At 39.6% G+C, this 20,159-nt stretch overlaps 1 protein-coding gene across 1 annotated transcript; it reads right to left on the bottom strand.

The window, feature by feature from the left end:
- Positions 1–6,530: 6,530 nt before the first annotated feature.
- On the bottom strand, positions 6,531–19,690 carry LOC149283329 (flavin-containing monooxygenase 3-like). The gene is made up of 8 exons (XM_089497709.1): positions 19,553–19,690; positions 18,410–18,598; positions 13,293–13,455; positions 12,314–12,456; positions 8,681–8,880; positions 7,635–7,990; positions 7,101–7,173; positions 6,531–6,873 (listed from the first exon to the last, which is right to left on the bottom strand). Exons 1-8 carry the CDS (start codon positions 19,682–19,684, stop codon positions 6,531–6,533), a joined length of 1,599 nt encoding a protein of 532 aa, XP_089353835.1. The 5' UTR covers positions 19,685–19,690.
- Positions 19,691–20,159: the final 469 nt, after the last annotated feature.

Below are 20,159 nucleotides of genomic sequence, written 5' to 3'. Positions count from 1 at the left end.
AAACTTTTCACAGAATACAGAATACAAACAGAAAACAGTGAACATTCAAAGTTTATTATAAATAACACAGACTCTTACAAAATAACTTACTACAATAACTTAAGATAAACTAATAGTATACAATAACTTAACTGTTCCTGCCAGCCACCCACTAGAATCTCTGCAGGGTTCTCACCTCCCCCTTTTCCACCACAAATCCACATACCCCCAATCAAAATGTTGACCACAGCCAGCCTTAAAGCTTGGTGGGCATGTCCACTGAAAAGCAACCTTAATGTATACTGTAAGAGGTTATGGGAGGGATTGAGACCCAACTCGTCTCCTGTAGCATTTCCTTCTCCTCTAGTTATTGTCCCTAGTTGGCAAGGACATACCACCGGCCACGCTGTTCAGAGACGCGGATCCCCACCAGAGCCATCGCCTGCTCCACTTCCTCTGGAATAACTAAATGAAACAGAAAAAAGAAAAACAAAAATTCCAAGTTGAAAAACTGAGTTGTGAATGTCCCAAAGGTTGCTTTCTAGCCCCTAAACAACCAGACAAACCCATGCAACGGTAATATCACTGTACTTAGCAGATGATGCTGAACACATATTGGGGTGTTTGGAAGTGACATATACCAGGAGCTGTAAATCTACAGTATCTCACAAAAGTGAGTACACCCCTCACATTTTTGTAAATATTTTATATATTTTCATGTGGCAACACTGAAGAAATGACACTGCTACAATGTAGTGAGTGCATAGCCTGTATAACAGTGTAAATTTACTGTCCACTCAAAACAACACAGCCATTAAGGTCTAAATCTTGGCAACAAAAGTGAGCGCACCCCTTAGTGGAAATATCCAAATTTGGCCCAAAGTGTCAATATTTTGTGTGGCCACCATTATTTTCCAGCATTGGGCATGTAGTTCACCAGAGCTTCACAGGTTATCACTGGAGTCCTCTTTTACTCCTCACGGAGCTGGTGGATGTTAGAGACCTTGCGCCCCCCCACCTTCCGTTTGAGGATGCCCCACACATTCTCAATAGGGTTAAGGTCTGAAGACATGTTTGGCCAGTCTATCACCTTTACCCTCAGCTTCTTTAGCTCCCCAGTGCCGACAGCACTCATGCAGGCCCAGGCCATGACACTCCCACCACCATGCTTAACTGTAGGCAAGACACACTTGTCTTTGTACTCCTCACCTGGTTGCCGCCACACACCCTTGACACCATCTGAACCAAATAAGTTTATCTTGGTCTTAGTGGACCATAGGACATGGTTCCAGTAACCCATGTCCTTAGTCTGCTTGTCTTCAGCAAACTGTTTGCAGGCATTCTTGTACATCCTCTTTAGAAGAGGCTTCCTTCTGGGATGACCAATTTTATGCAGTGTGCGGCGTATGGTCTGAGCACTGACAGGCTAACCCCCCACCCCTTCAACCTCTGCAGCAATGCCGGCAGCACTCATACGTCTATTTCCCAAAGACAACCTCTGGATATGATGCTGAGCATATGCACTCAACTTCTTAGGTTGACCATGGCAAGGCCTGTTCTAAGTGGAACCTGTACTGTGAAACCTATATATGGTCTTGCTCACCATGCTGCAGCTCGGTTTTAGGGTCTTGGCAATCTTCTTATAGCCTAGGCCATCTTTATGCAGAGCAAAAATTATTTTTTCAGGTCCTCAGAGAGTTTTGCCATGAGGTGCCATGTTGAACTTCCAGTGACCAGCATCAGGGAGTGTGAGAGCGATAACACCAAAGTTAATACACCTGCTCCCCATTCACACCTGAGACCTTGTAATACTAAGGAGTCACATCACACCGGGGAGGGAAAATGGCTAATTTCAATTTAGGGGTGTACTAACTTTTGTTGCCTAGGTTTAGACATAAATGGCTATGTGTTGAATTATTTTGAGGGTACAGCAAATTTACACTGTTATACAGGCAGTACACTAACTACTTTACATTGTAGCAGAGTGTCATTTGTTCAGGGTTGTTACATGAAAAGATATAATAAAATATTTACAAAAATGTGAGGGGTGTACTCACTTTTGTGAGATACTGTGTGCTTGAATTACAAACTTTGGCTAAGGCTGTGATAACATTAGTGGATAGAAGTGTTCAATTATTAGCTTTTGAAATACCCTAGGGTGTCTAGGTTTCACAAATGTATAATTATGATAAATTGAATTGGCCAGCTTTTCTCAAACAGGACATAGGGGCAGGATTACAAGGTTTGAAAAAACATGTTTTGAAAAAGCAATATGCTACCTGTACTTATTGCCCTATAACTTGCAAAAACATTGCATATTTCTAAACTCAGGACAAATTGGAATTAATTAGAATTTAACAGGTTTACTTTAGTTTTGCATTTATCTTTTTATTTACTTAGTCATATTGATACTTAGTTTTGTTCCTTATATATGTGACATATTTGTTCTATTAAAAGGTTTGGGTATGAGGATTCATAGTGTGCTTTTAACGCTTAAAGTGTCTTATGGCAATGTAGCCCTGATTATACACTTGGTTCATTTACCCACATGTACATTTGTTGTGTCAGTGTCTATTGATTTATTTCATACATAAAAGGTAGGATTTATTCATTATTGTTTCGTTTCATTAATTTATTTTTAGCTGTATTAATTAAAAGTTATATTTTATTAAATCATTATTATAGTCATGTTTATTATCTAGCACCTCTTTCTTTTTTATTTGTATTTCCCTAAACTTGCTTGTCTTATTTGGGGCTTCGATACACTATTAGCATACCAGAGACTCCAGGAGAGGTGCTCCATCTTCTGGTCACCACAGGAAAACTCTGGAATGTGGAAGCAGCAACACTCCCTTAAACGGTGGCGTGTCAGTGAGAATGCCCACCCATGACATTGGCGTTACCTTCTGCCTCCATCCTGCGAAAGAGGGGACCCTGGGAAGATGGAGCCATAAAGTTCCAAGGTATTACTTCAGTACCATCTAACCAGCTCTGGTAAATTGAATGGAGCCAGGAAAGCCATCCTGACCAAAGGAACAGGACCTGTGTTTTTATGATTCTCAAGAATCAAATTTTAAGAGTCATTTAGGTATTTTGAGTTTGGTAACAGCCATCTTTTTGTTTATTTAGCATTGCCTTAAATGTGTCATTTTAAAAGCGGTTACATAATTTAAGATTGTGTAACAATAACTTAAGGGCTTGTGGCAGCTGTTCTTCGGGGCCCCCTCAACATCCACCATAGTCTGGAGGTCAAGGTCTGTGTAACCATTGACATCTCTATTAATGTTATGTCCTAGAGATCTGTGAACCATCTGCTGTTGGAGCTGCACAAACCTCTACCTCTTTCAAACCAAAGTATGACTGGACAGGGGAACCCAAAGAGGAGCTTGTCACAGACCCTATTATGCAAGAAAACGAGACCTGGGTTCCTGCATGTGAGCTAAACATCTTTTTTATTTCATGATTTGGACTTTAATGTCCTAGCTATAAACATTTGTTTTATTATTTAAAAACATTTTCCCAGAACTCTAAATCATGTATGGTTTGAACAACACAATTTCATGATTCACTTAAGCATATTGTTTTAATAAATTAAAAAGGCATTCCAAAAACATATTTTATATTTAGTTTTAGCAAAATTTGTTCAAATTAGAAACAGGTGGTGGTGAATTCACATGTATTAGAGGCTTAACTGCTGTTGGCGTTAATTGTAAAAATAATTGTTGGTTCCTTGGACTAATATAACTAGCAATAAGGCTACTTAGATGTGATAAGAGCATAATTGTCAGCTTATTCTGGAAAAAACATCTCTCCATGATCAAATTAGGGACATACAGTATAGTGAGGGACATATTTCTCTACCAGAGTCATGGCCTGCTTCTCTGCATCTTAAATAGCTAAATTAAACATATCAACGCCAACCTCATTGAAACGAACCCCTATTGATGTAAAATATGTTTACAGCCCTCCTGCTGTACTGGTATCCCTCTAACCTTAATCACAAACATAGTCATCCACTTGTTCAATTTGATGCGTGAGGGCTCAAGCGCTTGGACCGGCTGCCAAAAATTCTGAGAAACCATCTCCAACCAAATGATCTAAACAAAAGGAAACTGTGTTAAAACTCATGCTAAGTCATGATAAACTACTTTAAACTCAAAACAGAAACCAAACCAATGTCCCCGCAGGTGAATGACTAGCACTCCTAGGGGATCTCGATAACTGCTCCAAGAGAAGCTGAACCCAGCACATCCCCCTAAAACTGAACCATCACACCCCTGCCTCGTGCAGTGACAAACTGGACCTTAAAAGAACCAAAAGACAACATTGAGCTAGGATCTCCAGCCAAGCATATGATAAAAAAACAGCAGCACAAATTAAGTAAACCCAACCTCGCTAACACAGAGCTTTCTGAAAAACCTTAATAAATTGTAAATGGGATAGGTAGGATCCCTCCTGATGCATGAAAACGGGTCCTTGGACATCAGGGCAAACTGCACAATATCTCAAAAAGGTGGCAGATGGCCAGATCGCCAACCCCTGGGATAGCCTATAACCCCACCCAAACACTCTTCCTGAGCACATCAGTTGTTGAGCACCATATCCTACAATGTACTGAACATCTTCCTGAAAAATCCCACCAGGAACCGACTTGCTGGGGCTGACCAGCTCCCCAATACACATGGTGCCAAATGAAACCTCGAAGTCAGACAAACAGGGCCCAAAACAAGCTTACCAGACACTGGCCTCCTCCATTTACAAGAGCAGGTACTCCTCCTCCGCCACTACATAGCATTCTAAACCACAAACAAGCAGAGGTGTAAGAAATGAAAAATGTCTTTAAAAATGTGATTTAAATGTAAATTTAATGCATAAACATTTTGTGTTTGGGAAAACTTGGGTCTGTGTGTAAGATTTTACAAGTTGTAATATATTGACACAGTAATGCACTACAAAGGGTTTGGAATCAGGCTCCAACAGAGAGGGGTCAGACACTTAGAGAAAAAGGTGCTGTATTTTCACATAGATGTGTGTTTTCACACAGACTGTTTCCTCCACAAGCGGCACACAGGCACCTGGCCATCCACGTCATGTAAAAGAAAATGATTCATAAGACCATGCCTCCTTCTTTCATTGCTCCATGGTCCAGTGTTTAGGCTCATGTGCCCATTGTAGGTGATTTCAGCAGTAGACAGGGGTCAGCATGGGTACCCTGACTGGTGAGCGGCTACGCAGCCCCATGCGCAACAAACTGTGATGCACTGTGCGTTCTGACACCTTTCTATCAAAACCAGCATTTTTTTCAGCAAATTGATCTACAGTAGCCCATCTGTTCGATTTGACCACACGGGCCAGCCTTTACCTCCAACATGCATCAATGAGCCTTGGCCGACCATGACCCCGTCGCCAGTTCACTGCTTTACCTTCCTTGGACCACTTTTGGAGAGGCTCCGACCCGGTTGTCTAGCCATCATCTTTGAGGACGAAATGTTCACTTGTGACCTGATGTATCTTACCCACTGACAGGTGCTATGATAAGATTATTAGTGTTATTCTCTTCACCTGTCAGTGGTCATAATGTTATGGCTGATCAGTTGTATACTACTTTTTATAATGGGATGTGGGGGGGGTGTTCTACTCATTTGGATCGATGGTAGACAAAAACATAATGCAATTGGTGGAGTGGGCATGAATTTTTCTTTGTAGATTTTTTTTTTCTGGATAAGGAAGAGCACTCTCAATGCAGTGTGATGTTTCTAGCCACATTCTCTATAGCAGAGGAATAGCCTAATATTTTTGTGACAATGGATAATGTTTGAATACTGGGGGACAGAAATGGTGGGAGGGGCAAGATCAGAACAGAGGAGGTATGTAATAATAACACACATAAAACACAAGAGACCCATGATAACATTAAATGTATGCTCACTAATGCAAGGAGTCTAAATGGGGGAACTAGAAGCAATAGCATACACTAAGCAATATGACATAATAGGCATTACGGAAACATGGTGGGATGAGACACACGGCTGGGCAGTTAAATGGGTACACGTTATGTAGGTAAGATAGAAAAAGCAGGAAGGGAGCACTCATTTAATGTATGTTAACTGTATTGAAAAGAAAAGAAAAAAACCCATGGCCACTGTATTCTAAAATACACACTGGGTTAAAAACAAACAAAAAAAACTTGCAAATTAACAGAAAACTATATTAATAAATGCAGGTTTTAATATATTGAATAATAAAAGTCTGTGGTCTCACATTCCTGTTAGGCCTGACAAAATAAAAAGTAACAAAATCAGACTCTAAATCTTGTATAAGCCAGTAAAGAATGTATAACTGTTAATAAAATAGTCTAAGCATCACATCAATATAAAATTGTAAATTATGTGTTTAAAAGCACTCATTATAAAATTAAAAACCATGGAGGTTTGTACAGAAAGTGTTATCACTATGGCAACTAGTATAGCATTTCTAGTGAACAGACCATTCTATTTTAGTTGCAGTAATAAGAATATTTGGATATACAAAACCCCCAAATTGCAAATCAGTTATGGCCATGCCAGAAAGACAGCAAACAGGAGCAGAGGAATAAAGAGCAACTTCATTAATGTAGTAAAAGGGGAGGACTCCGCGTCTGAAGACAACACACGAGTTTTCGTGGCCTGAATTGTTTGGTCCCACTGATTTAAAATAGCATTTCTTGCACCATCCCATTTTCCAGGGCCCGTCAATCGAAACTGGTAAGGGCTACATGGTCCGAAGAGGACCTGCCATGCCAACATGGGATCCGTAAGAAAAAGAATAGGAAGGTTGGGTTTGCAACCAATGTATGAACTCAGTTCATCCATGTAGGTGACATAATCTGTTGACAAAGTCTCACCCCGACCAAACCTTTTGGGGAAAAAAAAAAAAAAAAAAAAAAGTGAAAAACTTTATTTCAAGATGAACTAAAAAAAGCAGTTGAATGTGTTTGTTCAATTGATACAAGGGCTACTGCACATATTATATATATAAAATTTTGTGGTTAAAGCACAAGGGTATTTGGAAATACTTGAGGAGTAAGAAAAAGAATGAATACACACTAAGAACAGGTGTCAGGAGTATAACTTTAAGCTCACCAGTTCTTTTTTTTGCCTTCCTCTTCGTCTAGTTCTTTGGTCATTGTTTCCTTAGATGGAAGTTTGCATTCTCCTTTAAAAATAACATGTTGCCATTCACTGTTACTCATTTTTTGTATTGCAAGGCGAATTGCACACAGAAGATTGATATTGTCAATATTGTTTTGCATATATCTCTAGGATGTTCTAACCATATTTATGGTATCCCAAGAATTCCTAAAACTGAAAAACATCTAGCACTCAGGGGAAAACACATCTCATGCCTCCTTTACAAATGTAAAATGTAAATGTAAGTAAATTCAGATTTAATCCAATCCAATGTACAATTCACATGGTATATGGTTTTAGCAGAAACTGTGTTTAACTTTGGTGAGATTATCATTTTTGGCAACATTTCTTCAGCTATAAAAAGTTTTATAACATTATTCTAAGATCATGTTAAATTTTTGATAAATACTGTACAATCACTAATTTAGAACATCTAATTTGTATTGAACCTCAGTCATTTAGTTGTTTCATTTAATGGTATCTCACCCTTGATAACTCTGACAGCCCAACGAGCCTGAACATCAGAGGTTGGTGGAATTCCTCCTAGAGACTGGACTAGTCCAATGACAGCAAGTGTAGGCTTTTCAAGTTTTGGAGGAAATACTCCTTTGTAGAGAGACACTTTATTTTTATTATTCTTCACAATGGAGTCATCCATGAATGGATACGCGTAGCTGTAACCAGTGGCAAATATAACTACGTCTACGTTGTCGATGATGGTCCCATCCTCAAACACAGCAGAGGTTTCAGTAAATTTTTTGATATTGGGTTTTACAATGACAGTACCGCAGGTAATACAGGTCGCTATTTCATCATTGAATACAGGCTCCTTCCTTAGACTCCTTGATTGGAAGAGAGAAAAAACCTTTATTCCTTTTGTTGTTTTTATTTTTAAAGCGTGAATATCAAGCCGCACAACCCAACCTGATTTATTACTGGGAAATATTGGTTTACCATATGACTAGACATGGCACTCATGGTTACTGTATGGTCAATAGCCTGTTTGAGAAGTCCCTAAATGTTTTTGTACATGGTGTGCATGTTAAATTACTAAAAAAAAAAAAAAAGATGTAAAAACTACCCAATTAAAGCGGTTGTATAACGTTGTATCATTGTTGTGTCGTATCATTGTATGGTTTACTGAGAGAGTGGTAGATAAATGGAACCGTCTCCCAGTAGAAGCTGTAAAGGGTTAAAACAATAAGAATTAAAATATACATGGACTATTATGAATCTAAGACAAGACCAACCACTAATGAAAGGTTTGAGGTCTTTACATCAGAAAAAGCGGGCAGACCAGATGGGCTGAATTGTTCCTACTTACCATCAAGTTCTGTGTTTCCATATCAAATTGCATTTTACATGTCTGACTACCCTATACATTTTTTATAATACAGATATATTATATATGCATAACTATACAGGTACCCATAAAATCACAGGCAAAACTGCTTTCCCACGCATCCATTGGCATGCCACTAAACTTTTCTACAGCAGACCTTTGTTATAACAATTTATCACAGGAAACATACTTGTTCAGCGGCACCAGACCATAGTTTTTATGACTGAACCTTTTTTCCATCATTCTTTCATACAACCAGTCAGATAGGGCTCTTGGAAGGAATTTATTTAGGAAGGATTGGTAGCGAGTCAAGTAAACCATGTCCCAGGGATATCCATTATCCCAAACTCTGCTCATAATCCAAGACCCACTTCTTGTGCTGAGCCATACCTGAAAAACATCCAGAAAATATGACATTTTTTGAACCAAAAGCATTTGTCATTTACATAGACTCGGAAAATTATTTTAGGACAGGGCTTGCTCAACATGCAGCCATGAAAACTCACCATGTTCATTTGCCAGGTTTCAGATAATTTGCAACCACTTCCAAATCATGGCGTGTGTTCCTCATATCAAATTGCTTGGAGACTAAGATATTTCGTATGAGTGGTATTCTTTAGACTTGTGCATTCGGATTTGTAAGAATTGCAAATTTACCGAATTCTGGTAAATTCAGCAATTCGTAGGAAGCTCTGAAGACAAGACCAGAGCCCCAAGAATCAAACGACAACAAAGCTAAAAGTTCTGAATTTCTGCCTGACATTTGTGGGTCCACATTTATTCTTGCACATTTCTCTCTTGTTCAGTCTCTCATTCTCTAAAAATATCTTTGCCGACCACCTCTGCATCTTCTCCCTTCAATCCTTAATCTTCTTTCTTCTCTTGAATCTCTGGGAACATAACGCGCTGTGGTGACGTCCTCCTCCACTGCAAGCACCACCATGTTGCCCTCATGTCACGTGAGTGCAAAATGACGACACTTGCGTTGATGTCCTCTCCCCAATTGGAGGATCAGGGAGATGATGTCACTACAGCTCCACCATTTTGAGAGAAGTTGCCTGGTTATGTCCACGGCAAGGTGGACGAAGAGAGAAGATGCAGATGTGGAAGAAGATGCGGAAGCACCCATGTTGCACCTCCATAAATTGCACCTGCACCCATGTTGCACCTCAAGGACTTGTTTTATTCATTAAATAAATGTGTTTAGGGAAGTTTTACTGTTAAACAAACAAGAGATATTCCCAGTTGCTGCTGCTTTATGGTAAAGTTACTTTGTTATATTTGAATAGTTGAGCAGATGAGTTTGAGCCCAGGCTCTGTGTACGACTATTTAACAGCCCTGTGCAAAATAACCAAAATGGCCACCGCAACTCATTGTAATTCTATAGCCAGTAACCAAAATTGCCGCCTCACATGAGCAAAAAGTCAAACAGACGGGGACGCGCATCTTCGTCAGAGACATATAACTCAATATGGATGGGCACAGCAGGCTGTATGGAGAGGGTTGGAGCTGGAAAAAAAGGGTATTTCATATAACCTTGTATTAAAGTTTTACAACAGATTTGATGTTAATAGAATTTAAAGAATAATTTTTTCCCTCACAGTTGTCCTTTAATAATTTGGCTATCAGTTTAGGAATATTTCAAGCTCCGAGCGATGGGGAGGCTGTGATATCTGAAGCAGGTGAACAGGGAAGCGAGAACCTGTCTTCTTGGTCTGACAGATACAACATGTCTACAAATGATAGAAAGGTGCCTCATTAGGGTACTATCATGCGCCTGGACATGGGTACTATCATGCGCCTGGACATACAACCTGGGATTACCTAAAAAAACAAAACAGGCTCTGCAATAGAGCAGAAGTGTGACGGCCTAGCTAATAGTGAAATGAGGCATGAACTCCTAATTCAAGGGACATAACCTCTGAAGAAGAGGGGAATCTTGCATGGGGTGGGCAGCTGGCTAACAAACAGAGCCAAAATACCTATGAGATGACCTAAAGGACTTGAAACTTCTTGCATAAGAGTAAAAGCTGCCTCCTAACCTCCCCTGAATACAAACTCCCCCAAGTTACAGTAACAAATGACTAGACAAGAGGACTAAATCGAATGACGGAGTGGGACCACCAGCTAATACAGAGTGGTTGTAACTGACTAGATAAATATAAAGGTAAGCATAAGACTGGACATAGCACAGAGTGATACAACACAATGATAACATGACCATCAATGCGAGAAAAAGAAATACAGGTACCTGTAATTGCAGTCATTCAGAGACTTTACTTAAATGTCTTTTCTACAGGAGAAGTGTTCCAACATCTAAAGGATAAATACTATACAAAACTACATAACTTACAATCAGACTTAAGCCCTCCAAAAATGCACTCTGCAATAGAACGGGACGGATACCGCTGCGGGGCTGCTGCAATCGGCAATTCAGTTTCGCCATGACATTACTTTCCGAACAGCGTCCCAACGAAAAGATGCTGCAATGATGTTGTGGGAGTGAGAGGTGCAGTGCGCCCCCACACAAATATTCGTGTGTGGGTATGTATTATATATACATACATACATACACTGTATACACACACTGTTGTCCAACAGTGTAATGTCCCCTATGCAAGGCTATATTATCTGCAGGGCAAATGTTCCTGAACATTGGGAGTGGTGAAAGGCTAATACCTCTCACTTGTCCCATGAAGTGGTCCCCTTTCAGCACCTGCAATGATCTTCTCTCACTGACACTGTGTGCCAGGAATGCATGCCATGTTCAGGCACCCAGCAAGGGAGAAACAAGCAGCAAGGAGTGTGCAGGAGGAAAGCTATACGTTTGGTATTACTGGCTATAGATTTTTTTGGGAGTAAGGGAAAAAGTAACTTTGTAGGCAGAAAAAGAGAAGGGGAAAAACATGTGAAAGGCAGGTGTCACAAGTTAGGACTAGTCTATCTACATTGTTTATGTTAATAAATTCCTTTAGGTGAGGATTAGGACAGATGTCTGAATAAAAAGTATAAATCTGTTTCATCAATGGAATAAAGAGGTTTGAACTGCATGATTTAATTTGTCTCCTTTGTCACGGTTATGGTATCTTGAACCAGACACTCTGGCATCAGAGTTGGAATACCAGTATTGTAATCCAATTTCTATACAGACTTTGCCGATAGCTTAGAGGGGATACAGATAAAAGGCTTAATTTCCTATAAAGCACACGGGACATTTACCAAGAATGCAGTTTTTCCTGGGCGCGGCAGTAGACTTAAGCGTATAAGTACCCTGTACTACAGAGAGTCAACAGCTAACACACATTGTGTTTTGTGGGTGGCCAGCATGGTCATATTTGTTTTGTACCAAGTTTCTAGCCTAAGTCTTCCGTAGTATAGCAGGGGTTAATACAGGAATCTGCAGGATTGTGCCAGGATTCAAAGAGCCATAAGAGCAACTCTATTGGTTGCTGGCAGGGGGCTTGTTTGGCATCAACCAATGAAGGGCAGCTGGTTGAAAGGCTAGAGCGACTTGTATGGGGGAAGGGACCACGGAGGTTAGCTGGGAGATATTTAGGGATTTTGTCTTAACCAATAGGCTGGCCAAGTATATCTATATGACATTTGGTTCTATAGAGTAGGATAAACAAAGACGCACATTAGTTTGTTCATTATTCGGCTTAAACAACGTGTTTGTTTTCATGTTCTCCCAAATACGAACGCACAAGTCTAATTATTACATACAGGACTGTGTATTTTGCATATGTTCCTGTTGACTTACCTCTTAAGCATAATATGGATCATTTTGATCCAAAAAATACATTTATCTGTTATGTTGCATACCTTTTCAGCAGTACGACTGAGGTCAACAGAAATATCGGCTCCAGAATTGCCTAATCCTACTACTAGTACCCGCTTTCCAACATAGCCTGATGGCTCCTTATAATCTCGATTATGCATGTATTGTCCTTTAAACTTTTCAATGCCTAGAATGAAAAAAATATAAATTCTAAATACAATAATATTGTAGTATACATTTTTAGTTCTTGTATACAGTATATGTTGCTTTTCTGTCCTTGTTATTTTAAGTTCACCAACTTTTTTTCTGACAGTTCCTCCTTGGCTCCACGTCAGCAAGTAAAAAAAAAAATTGTGTGCTTTTTCTATTATTGCCAGTTGGATCTAATCATTCCTAGCGGAATAGCTAAATTATGGATAGAAAACCTCATGGATGCATAATGACCTTGTGAAGCTTACGGATCATCCCAGTAGTTTCTTTATGGGTTTTTTTTCTGTTAAGTAAAGTAAGAGCTATAGCTTTGCATGATGGAGGAAGTAGAAGCACAGAAATGATTTTATCTGATAGGTTACGAGAAAAAATATACATAGTTGATTAAATTAAGTTGATTTGGAAAATGAGTTTGAAAGAACATCTCATTTATTTAATGATAAAAGACATAACTATCTACTAAAAGTTTTATCAGGATGTGGAGTATGTGATAAATCACATAGGGCAATATTTTCATAAAATGTACAACAAACATGTAAGCAAGTCATATTCTGGGTTCAGTTATGGTATTTACACTGAACCCCTTTAAGTTGGAAAATAAAATGTATTAAAGTTTGCTTATCATCCTGGTTAAACTGTCCAGCTTTATGCCCTGTAATGCGTTATTATAGGAGCAATGTATTTTTGCAGAAGGGGGGGGGGGTTACATGCAATTTTTCACTTAGAAAGAACATTCAAATTTTTAAATGTTGTAGTATGTGATGTATGCACTATGAAATAGTTCCTGGCAATAAAAGAGTAATGGAAACCTACCAGGAAAGGACTGCAGAGGAAGGTTTGGATACACATGATGGCCAGTGCACACAAGCACTGCATCAAAGATGGTTGATTTCTGTTTCCCATTGCATTCTGTAACAACTTCCCATTTGCCCGTTTCCTGAAAATCTGGGCATTTTTTCACACTAACTACAGCTGTCTAAAATGGAGAATGGAGAAAACAAAATATTAACCAAGATGCATAGTATTTTAAAGTTTTTAATAATAATAAAAAAAATCTATTGTTACCAAGTAACTTATATTGTACCAATATGGCTAGATCCATTTTTTCTTATGTTAATAATGAAGGGAAAAATAGATACAGTTGTGATGAAAAGTTTACATACCCTTGGAGAATTAGTAATAAATGTACCATTTATTAAGGAAATCACGAGTGAGCAGGCAAAACACATTTCTTTTATTTCTTATGGGATTCATATGCAACTGTAGGTTATAATAGAAAGAAATAAAAAATGAAACGATCCCTGTTCAAAAGTCTGCATACTCTTAGTTCTTAATACTGTGTATTGTCCCCTTTAGCATCAATGACAGTGTGCAGTTTTTTGTTATAGTTGTCTATGAGGCCCCAAATTCTTGCAGGTGGTATAGAGGCCCATTCAGGGATGGACTGGCCCACCAGGAAACCGGGACGGCCGGTCCGTAGGCTGGCAGACCACATTCAAAGCGGCTGATGGAGGCGGTCTTACAGCTGCACGACGGCTGCTTGGAACTTCGCGGCCAGGTGGCCACTTTGAATAGATGACATCCAAGGGGGGGCAGGCTCACAAAAGGTGTTCCTCGTGGCAAGCAGAGGGACATCGCATTGGAGCAGAGCAGGGAAAAAGAAAAAAAGAAATATTACCAAAAAAATAGTTAGGGGTTATAGGAAAGCGGACCCATTTTCAAGAGGGGTGGCTGGGTTATGGCATTACAAAATAAATATAAACAGGTGTGTGTGAATGGCTGGGGGGGTAATACACATGGAAGGTCAATAGACAAGAAGGTGGTTGGGCATCATATTAACCAATACAAAAGGGGTGGAGGCATCATTACAGAAAGGAGGGGGTTGGATGGGGCATCACATAAATCAAATATACAAGGTTGTGGGGTCATAAATGCAAAAGGGGCAGTTAATGACAAAGCAGTGTAGAAAATCATTTTTTTATGCTTCAGTGTGGCAGAGCCTGTCCTGGTGTGCGTGTATGGGTGTCGGTGTGGCAGAGACTGTGTGTGTTTGGGTGTCGCAGAGCCTGTCCGTGTGTGTGTGCTGGTGTGGCAGAGCCTGCCCTGTGTGTATTTGGTTATCTGTTTCCTGGAACTTTACTTTCTGTGGGAATAAACAGAACTATTTAATTTTTACTTATCCAGAGATAAAACACCCTCCTGAATTTGTAGTCACTTCAGAGGACAAAACTTTCTAGGCCCAGAGATCAGTGAGACGAAAAGTAAAGGTTTTGGGTTATTTGCTCTATATCACTCTGCATATATTATTGAAAAGGATCAATGGCACTAAATTGTGGCTTGAGGTGTCCCGTGTATCATGTACTGATTATTCCCAATCCCATCACATTCTATCTCATTCCCAGGTACTTATTTGGACCTTTTAACTCTTTTGGTTCTGGAATTTTAATAATAACTTGGTATTCTGTTATCGTAAAGGAACAATTTAACCCCTTAGTTCCCCTATAGACGTACCGGGACGTCCAAAAAACGCCCACAAAGAAACCCCTATGGACGTCCCGGTACGTCCAGCCCTTCGTGCAGCGTCAGGGACACATCCCTGCCGCTGCACGGGAGACCAGGCTGTCGTTTGACAGCCTGGACTCCCCACTGACAGCAGAAGCCGGCTTTGCCGGCTTTCTGCGGTCCGATTGCCCGTAACAGCTTCCGGCATGAAAGCCGGTAAGCTGTTACCGGTAAACTGCCCGATCGCGCGACCGCGCAGCTGCAAACGCGCGATCAGGCATTCCCTTCCGGGTTACGTCACTGCTGACGTAACCCGGAAGGTCATCGGAGGACAGGATATCCCCTGCGGGGATATCCTGCCCTCCGATGAGGCACAGAGACGCTGCGATCTCTATGCAGGTCTGTGAGGACCTGCATAGAGATCACAGTGTGATCGGTGCAGGGGGATCGCGGGGAGGGGAGTGAGAAACCATCTCTCTCACTCCCCCTCCCGGCCTGTAACAGAAAAGCTGAAAAAAAAAAAACGTTAGTCCATTTAAAAATAATATTAAAAAAATCATTAAAATAATAATATAAATAATACTAAAAAAAATTATAATGTGGGCTGTGATGTCATTGTGACATCACTGGCATGTTCAGGAGGTCCCTAGGAGGACCTCTAACCATTTCTGTGTAAAAATAATATATAAAAAATAAAAAAAAATGTAAAAAAATTAAAATAAAAAAAAATGTAAAAAAAAATATATAAAAAAAGATTAAAAAAAAATTATTAAAAAACCTTACTTCCCATTGCCCTAGCATAACATCTAGCCAGTATAACCCTCCTGCCCCCGTTCACAACCCCCAAACCCGTTAAGCCATAGGCATAAAAATTATACACCTAATAGAACGCTCCCTGGTGCTGGGAAAGTCTGGAAAATCTATATAAATTAGGTATTTCTGAAATCAGGACACCTGAATTAATAAACTTGGAGGGGAGTTTCCATCACTTTACCTAATTTTGTGAGGATTCAGAGGGAAAATGTAAAAAAAAATTAGTTTAATTTTCTAATCTTCGCTAGTTTTTACTAAATTTCTCATTCTAAATTTCCAGCTAATCATCCAACTATGGTATCAAACGAAAGCTCTATCTCTCCTTGAAAAAACGATATATAGTTTATATGGGTACACTATTCACAGGAAAAGAGAATCATCGCTAAACCAACATACCCCAAAAATGGCAAAATTGCTCTGGGCTTTGAGGTACCAAAAACCCCTGGGATTGAAGGGGTTAATATAGTTTTAACCCCTTAATGCATTGTTTTTAATGGGTTTAGGGACCGCCCATTGTCCTTAAGGGGTTAAAAAGAATGATTTAGAGCTATTTGTATGGTAAATAGTGTGGCTGAGATAGGCGTGTGCAAGGGGTGTGGCGTGTGGGCACAAGAGCTCGACCACGCGATACAATACATGGTGGTTTTCATTCCTAGTCCGGCCCTGGGCCCATTCGTCATGGCAAAATGCCCCAGGTCATGCAAAGTTTTTGTTTGTCTTGAATGAACTGCACATTTGAGACCTCCCCAGAGTGACTTGATGATATTAAGGTCAAGAGACTGTGATGGCCACTCCAGAACCTTCACCCTTTTTCTGCTGTAACCACTGTAGGGTCAACTTGGCCTTGTGCTTAGGGTCATTGTCGTGCGTCCCATGTGCCAGTATTTTCTAATAAAATGCCGCATTCATCTTGCCATAAATTTTTACAAGATTCCCTGTGCCTTTAGAGCTCACACAACCCCAAAACACCATGCTTCACAGTGAGGATGATAATCTTTCTGGCAACTTGAACAAAAAATGAGAAGCCCCCAGAATAATGCAGATTTGCGGAGAAAGAGAGATACAGAAACACTTCTATTCCTCCGCAAATCTATCGGCAATATTCTGGCTTCTTGGAGTACTGCCCCCAAAACGGTCACAGCACACCCCAGGTGAACTGCCTCTTTTTCCTCCATTTGGGGGGTGGGTGTGACCGGAGGCTCTGCCCTTTTGCGGCCTGGTCAACAGAGTTGATACCCTGGAGAAGCGGATTAAGAAAAAAAATAAAGAAGCAGTAGCACCGGCAAGAGTAGAAGCGGAGACAAGGATATGGAAGCAGTCGGCTAAGAAGGTAGGAAGACATTGAAAAAGAGTGTAAGAGCAAGCGAGACCCAATGATGCCCAGCCAGCCAAAAGACTTTTGTGATATTTGTTGAGCATCATAGATAGGGTAGTTCTTAGCTGCAGTATGCTGCACAGCTATTTGCCTGACACATTTTTAGTGATAAGAGTTATCCTATACCACCAAAATTTAGCTCAGTATATAGTGATGGTGTACCATTATCAGTGCCTGGCTCAGTATATAGTGATGGGAGTCAAGCTGTGCCACCCTCAGTGTCTACATCACTGTATAATGATAGGAGTCATGCGGTACCACTTTTTGTGTCAGAATCACTGTATAATTATATGAGTTATGCTGTACTACTGTCGTTCTGGCTTGCTATATAACAATGGGAGTTATGCTGTACAACTGCATGTCTGATTGATTATATAATGATGGGCATTATTCTGTGCCACCCTAAGTGTCTGGCTTATTAAATAACAATAGTCATGCTGTACCAGTGTCTGTTACTAAATAATGATGGGAGTTGTGGTGTACCACCATCAGACTCAGCATACAATTATGGGAGTTATGCTGTTACATAATCAGGGTCTGGCTTGCTATATAAAGATGTTAGTTATGTTGTACCGCTGTCATTGTCTTGCTCAATATATAATAATGATCATATACAATGATGGAAGTTATGCAGTACTGGCTCAATATATAATATTGGGATTTATGCTGTACCACATATGTCAGGCTTACTATGAGCTACACTGTATCATGTCTATGTCTGGCTGACTGTATATTGATATGAAGTAACACCTACTCATGGATAATGGGGATTGTAGCATACAACCCCTGGAGCGCCAAAGGCTACTCTACCATCCAATTGTCCCTAATGTCCTATTAAGTTTATACAAAACACTTGCTCATGAAGGTGCTTATGAACTTCACCCAGCAACTTTTTATGACGTGTGGCCACTGTGGAGATGCAGTTTGATTTTTGCTCTCTTTCATGCTGCACCTAACATCACTGGCCACATAAAAGACTCTGCATGCTTTGCCTGTGCTGGAATTTTGGTCAACGATAGGCAGCCTGAGCAGAGGAGCATCGTAGAATTAGTGGAAGACCATGTGCAGAGAGCAGTAAATTTATCAGAATTTTGTTAATTTATAAGATGTTTTTGCAAATAATTTGTGTGCATACATGTATATTTTATAATTGCCCCCAACTTTTGTCCCTGTCCCCTTAATATAATTACTGGAGATGCCACTGTTTGGATCTGCACCCGAATTCTATGTTTCTACGTACCTTAAATTGGATGTGCCTCAGCAGGTCAAAATATTTAGCATAGAGGCGCAAGTAATCCTGAAAGACTTTGTTATGCATGAAATTAGGGTACTCATCTGGTATTGGAAAATCAGGATAACACATCATTACTTTGCAAGCATTAGTGAATACAGAACGGTAGATACTTGCTCTTCCATCCTCTGCATGGTCCTGTTTGTAAATAAAGAAAATATATTTGTGAAGTGATTCAGTAAAAGTTCAAATGTTACAAATCTTGCCGAAATTTATAAAAAAGGTACTGTACATAAGTATATATTTAAGCACAATAAGCCGATAATGACAGAATTATTATATTATTTGTGACAGAATGACCTGTCATACAAGGCCCCAATGTAGTCAAAGATGGCAGGAACTCCATTGTGCAATCTTTGTTTGGCAGCCAGGCTGGATCCATCTCTGACTACCTTGGGGCCTTGTATGACAGGTCATTCTGTCACATTATTCATGGAACCATTCTGTACCTTGATGAAGATCCTGCCATATTTTATAAATAGGTGAAAGCATTGGTATGGGTAATTTTTTTCTCTCTTTAACCATAGCCGATAATGTTGTTTAAGCTATTACTTGTGTTTTCACTTTCATTCTTTTATGCACATTTTTTTTTTTTTTTATGTCAATGGAGCATTTGAAAGGCCTCTGCTTTCATCTCCTCTAACTGCCAGTGCCATTCTTTAGGAGGGACAGCCACTCTTCAGGATCCATGAATGTATCACAGTGGCTATTGATATAGCCAAGGCCTAAGCACCACAATAACATATATATAACAGTAGAAAACATAAAAATTAATGCAAATGCCTCTCATTGAGGGCAATAAATTGACCCAGATATATAACTGTTCGTATTGTGCCATTTTTTTTTGTTAGCAGGTGTGATTTGCGGTCTCTACATCATTGTATCCACTCTGTACCTACGTACACACATATCTCTCTCTGGCATCTATATATCTATATTTATTTTTCAATTTCTCTAAATAGAGGGAAAATGAGTTGTATGTCAGCTTTGTACCATGGTAGGTCAAATTACACTAATCTTTACAGTACAGCAAAGACAGAAAACACACATTTGCTAGTTAAAATTTGATAAAGTTCATATAAAACTGCTTACCATGAAATTCCATAGTCCACCCACGTCATCACCTTTTTCAAAGCAAACAGTCCGATTACCAACTTCTAAGCTACATTTAAGAGCCGCAAGACCACTGATTCCAGCCCCAATTACTGCTATGTTCTGTGCCATTGTCCTTGGTATCTAAAGTATGACCAGGGTAAAATGCTTAAAATTTTTTAATGAATAGCTTTACTACATCATTAATAACTTAACTTTAAACTAGTGAAACACCAGACCCACCCCTACAAACTGCAGACCCATGCCAGGATGCACTGGAATCCTGGAAAGTTATGCAATATAACCTCGAAGGGTGTTAAAGTTCATATAAATAGGACATTTGTCAATTCAAAATGAATTGGTATTTTTCAACTAAACACTTGCAATGATACCAAACACTTAAATTATCCAAGCAAATCAGGTCAAACAACATTAAAATTCAATAACACCAACAGGGAGTAAATGGTCAATAAGAAAAAAAAAAAAATTATAAAAGTTGTAATCTTAAAAAATGGCCGTTACTGCCTCTTTAAAAAAGTTTTTTGTGTTTTTACCTTTTCAATAAATTTGTATGTGCAATTGAATTTAACGGAACACATGATACAAC

The sequence above is a fragment of the Sceloporus occidentalis genome, unplaced genomic scaffold (genome assembly GCF_023333645.1).
Source record: "Sceloporus occidentalis isolate IW3139 unplaced genomic scaffold, rSceOcc1.0.p SCAF_106, whole genome shotgun sequence".
In the NCBI taxonomy this organism is placed as follows: domain Eukaryota; kingdom Metazoa; phylum Chordata; class Lepidosauria; order Squamata; family Phrynosomatidae; genus Sceloporus; species Sceloporus occidentalis.
This window is presented reverse-complemented; position numbering and strand designations above follow the sequence as displayed.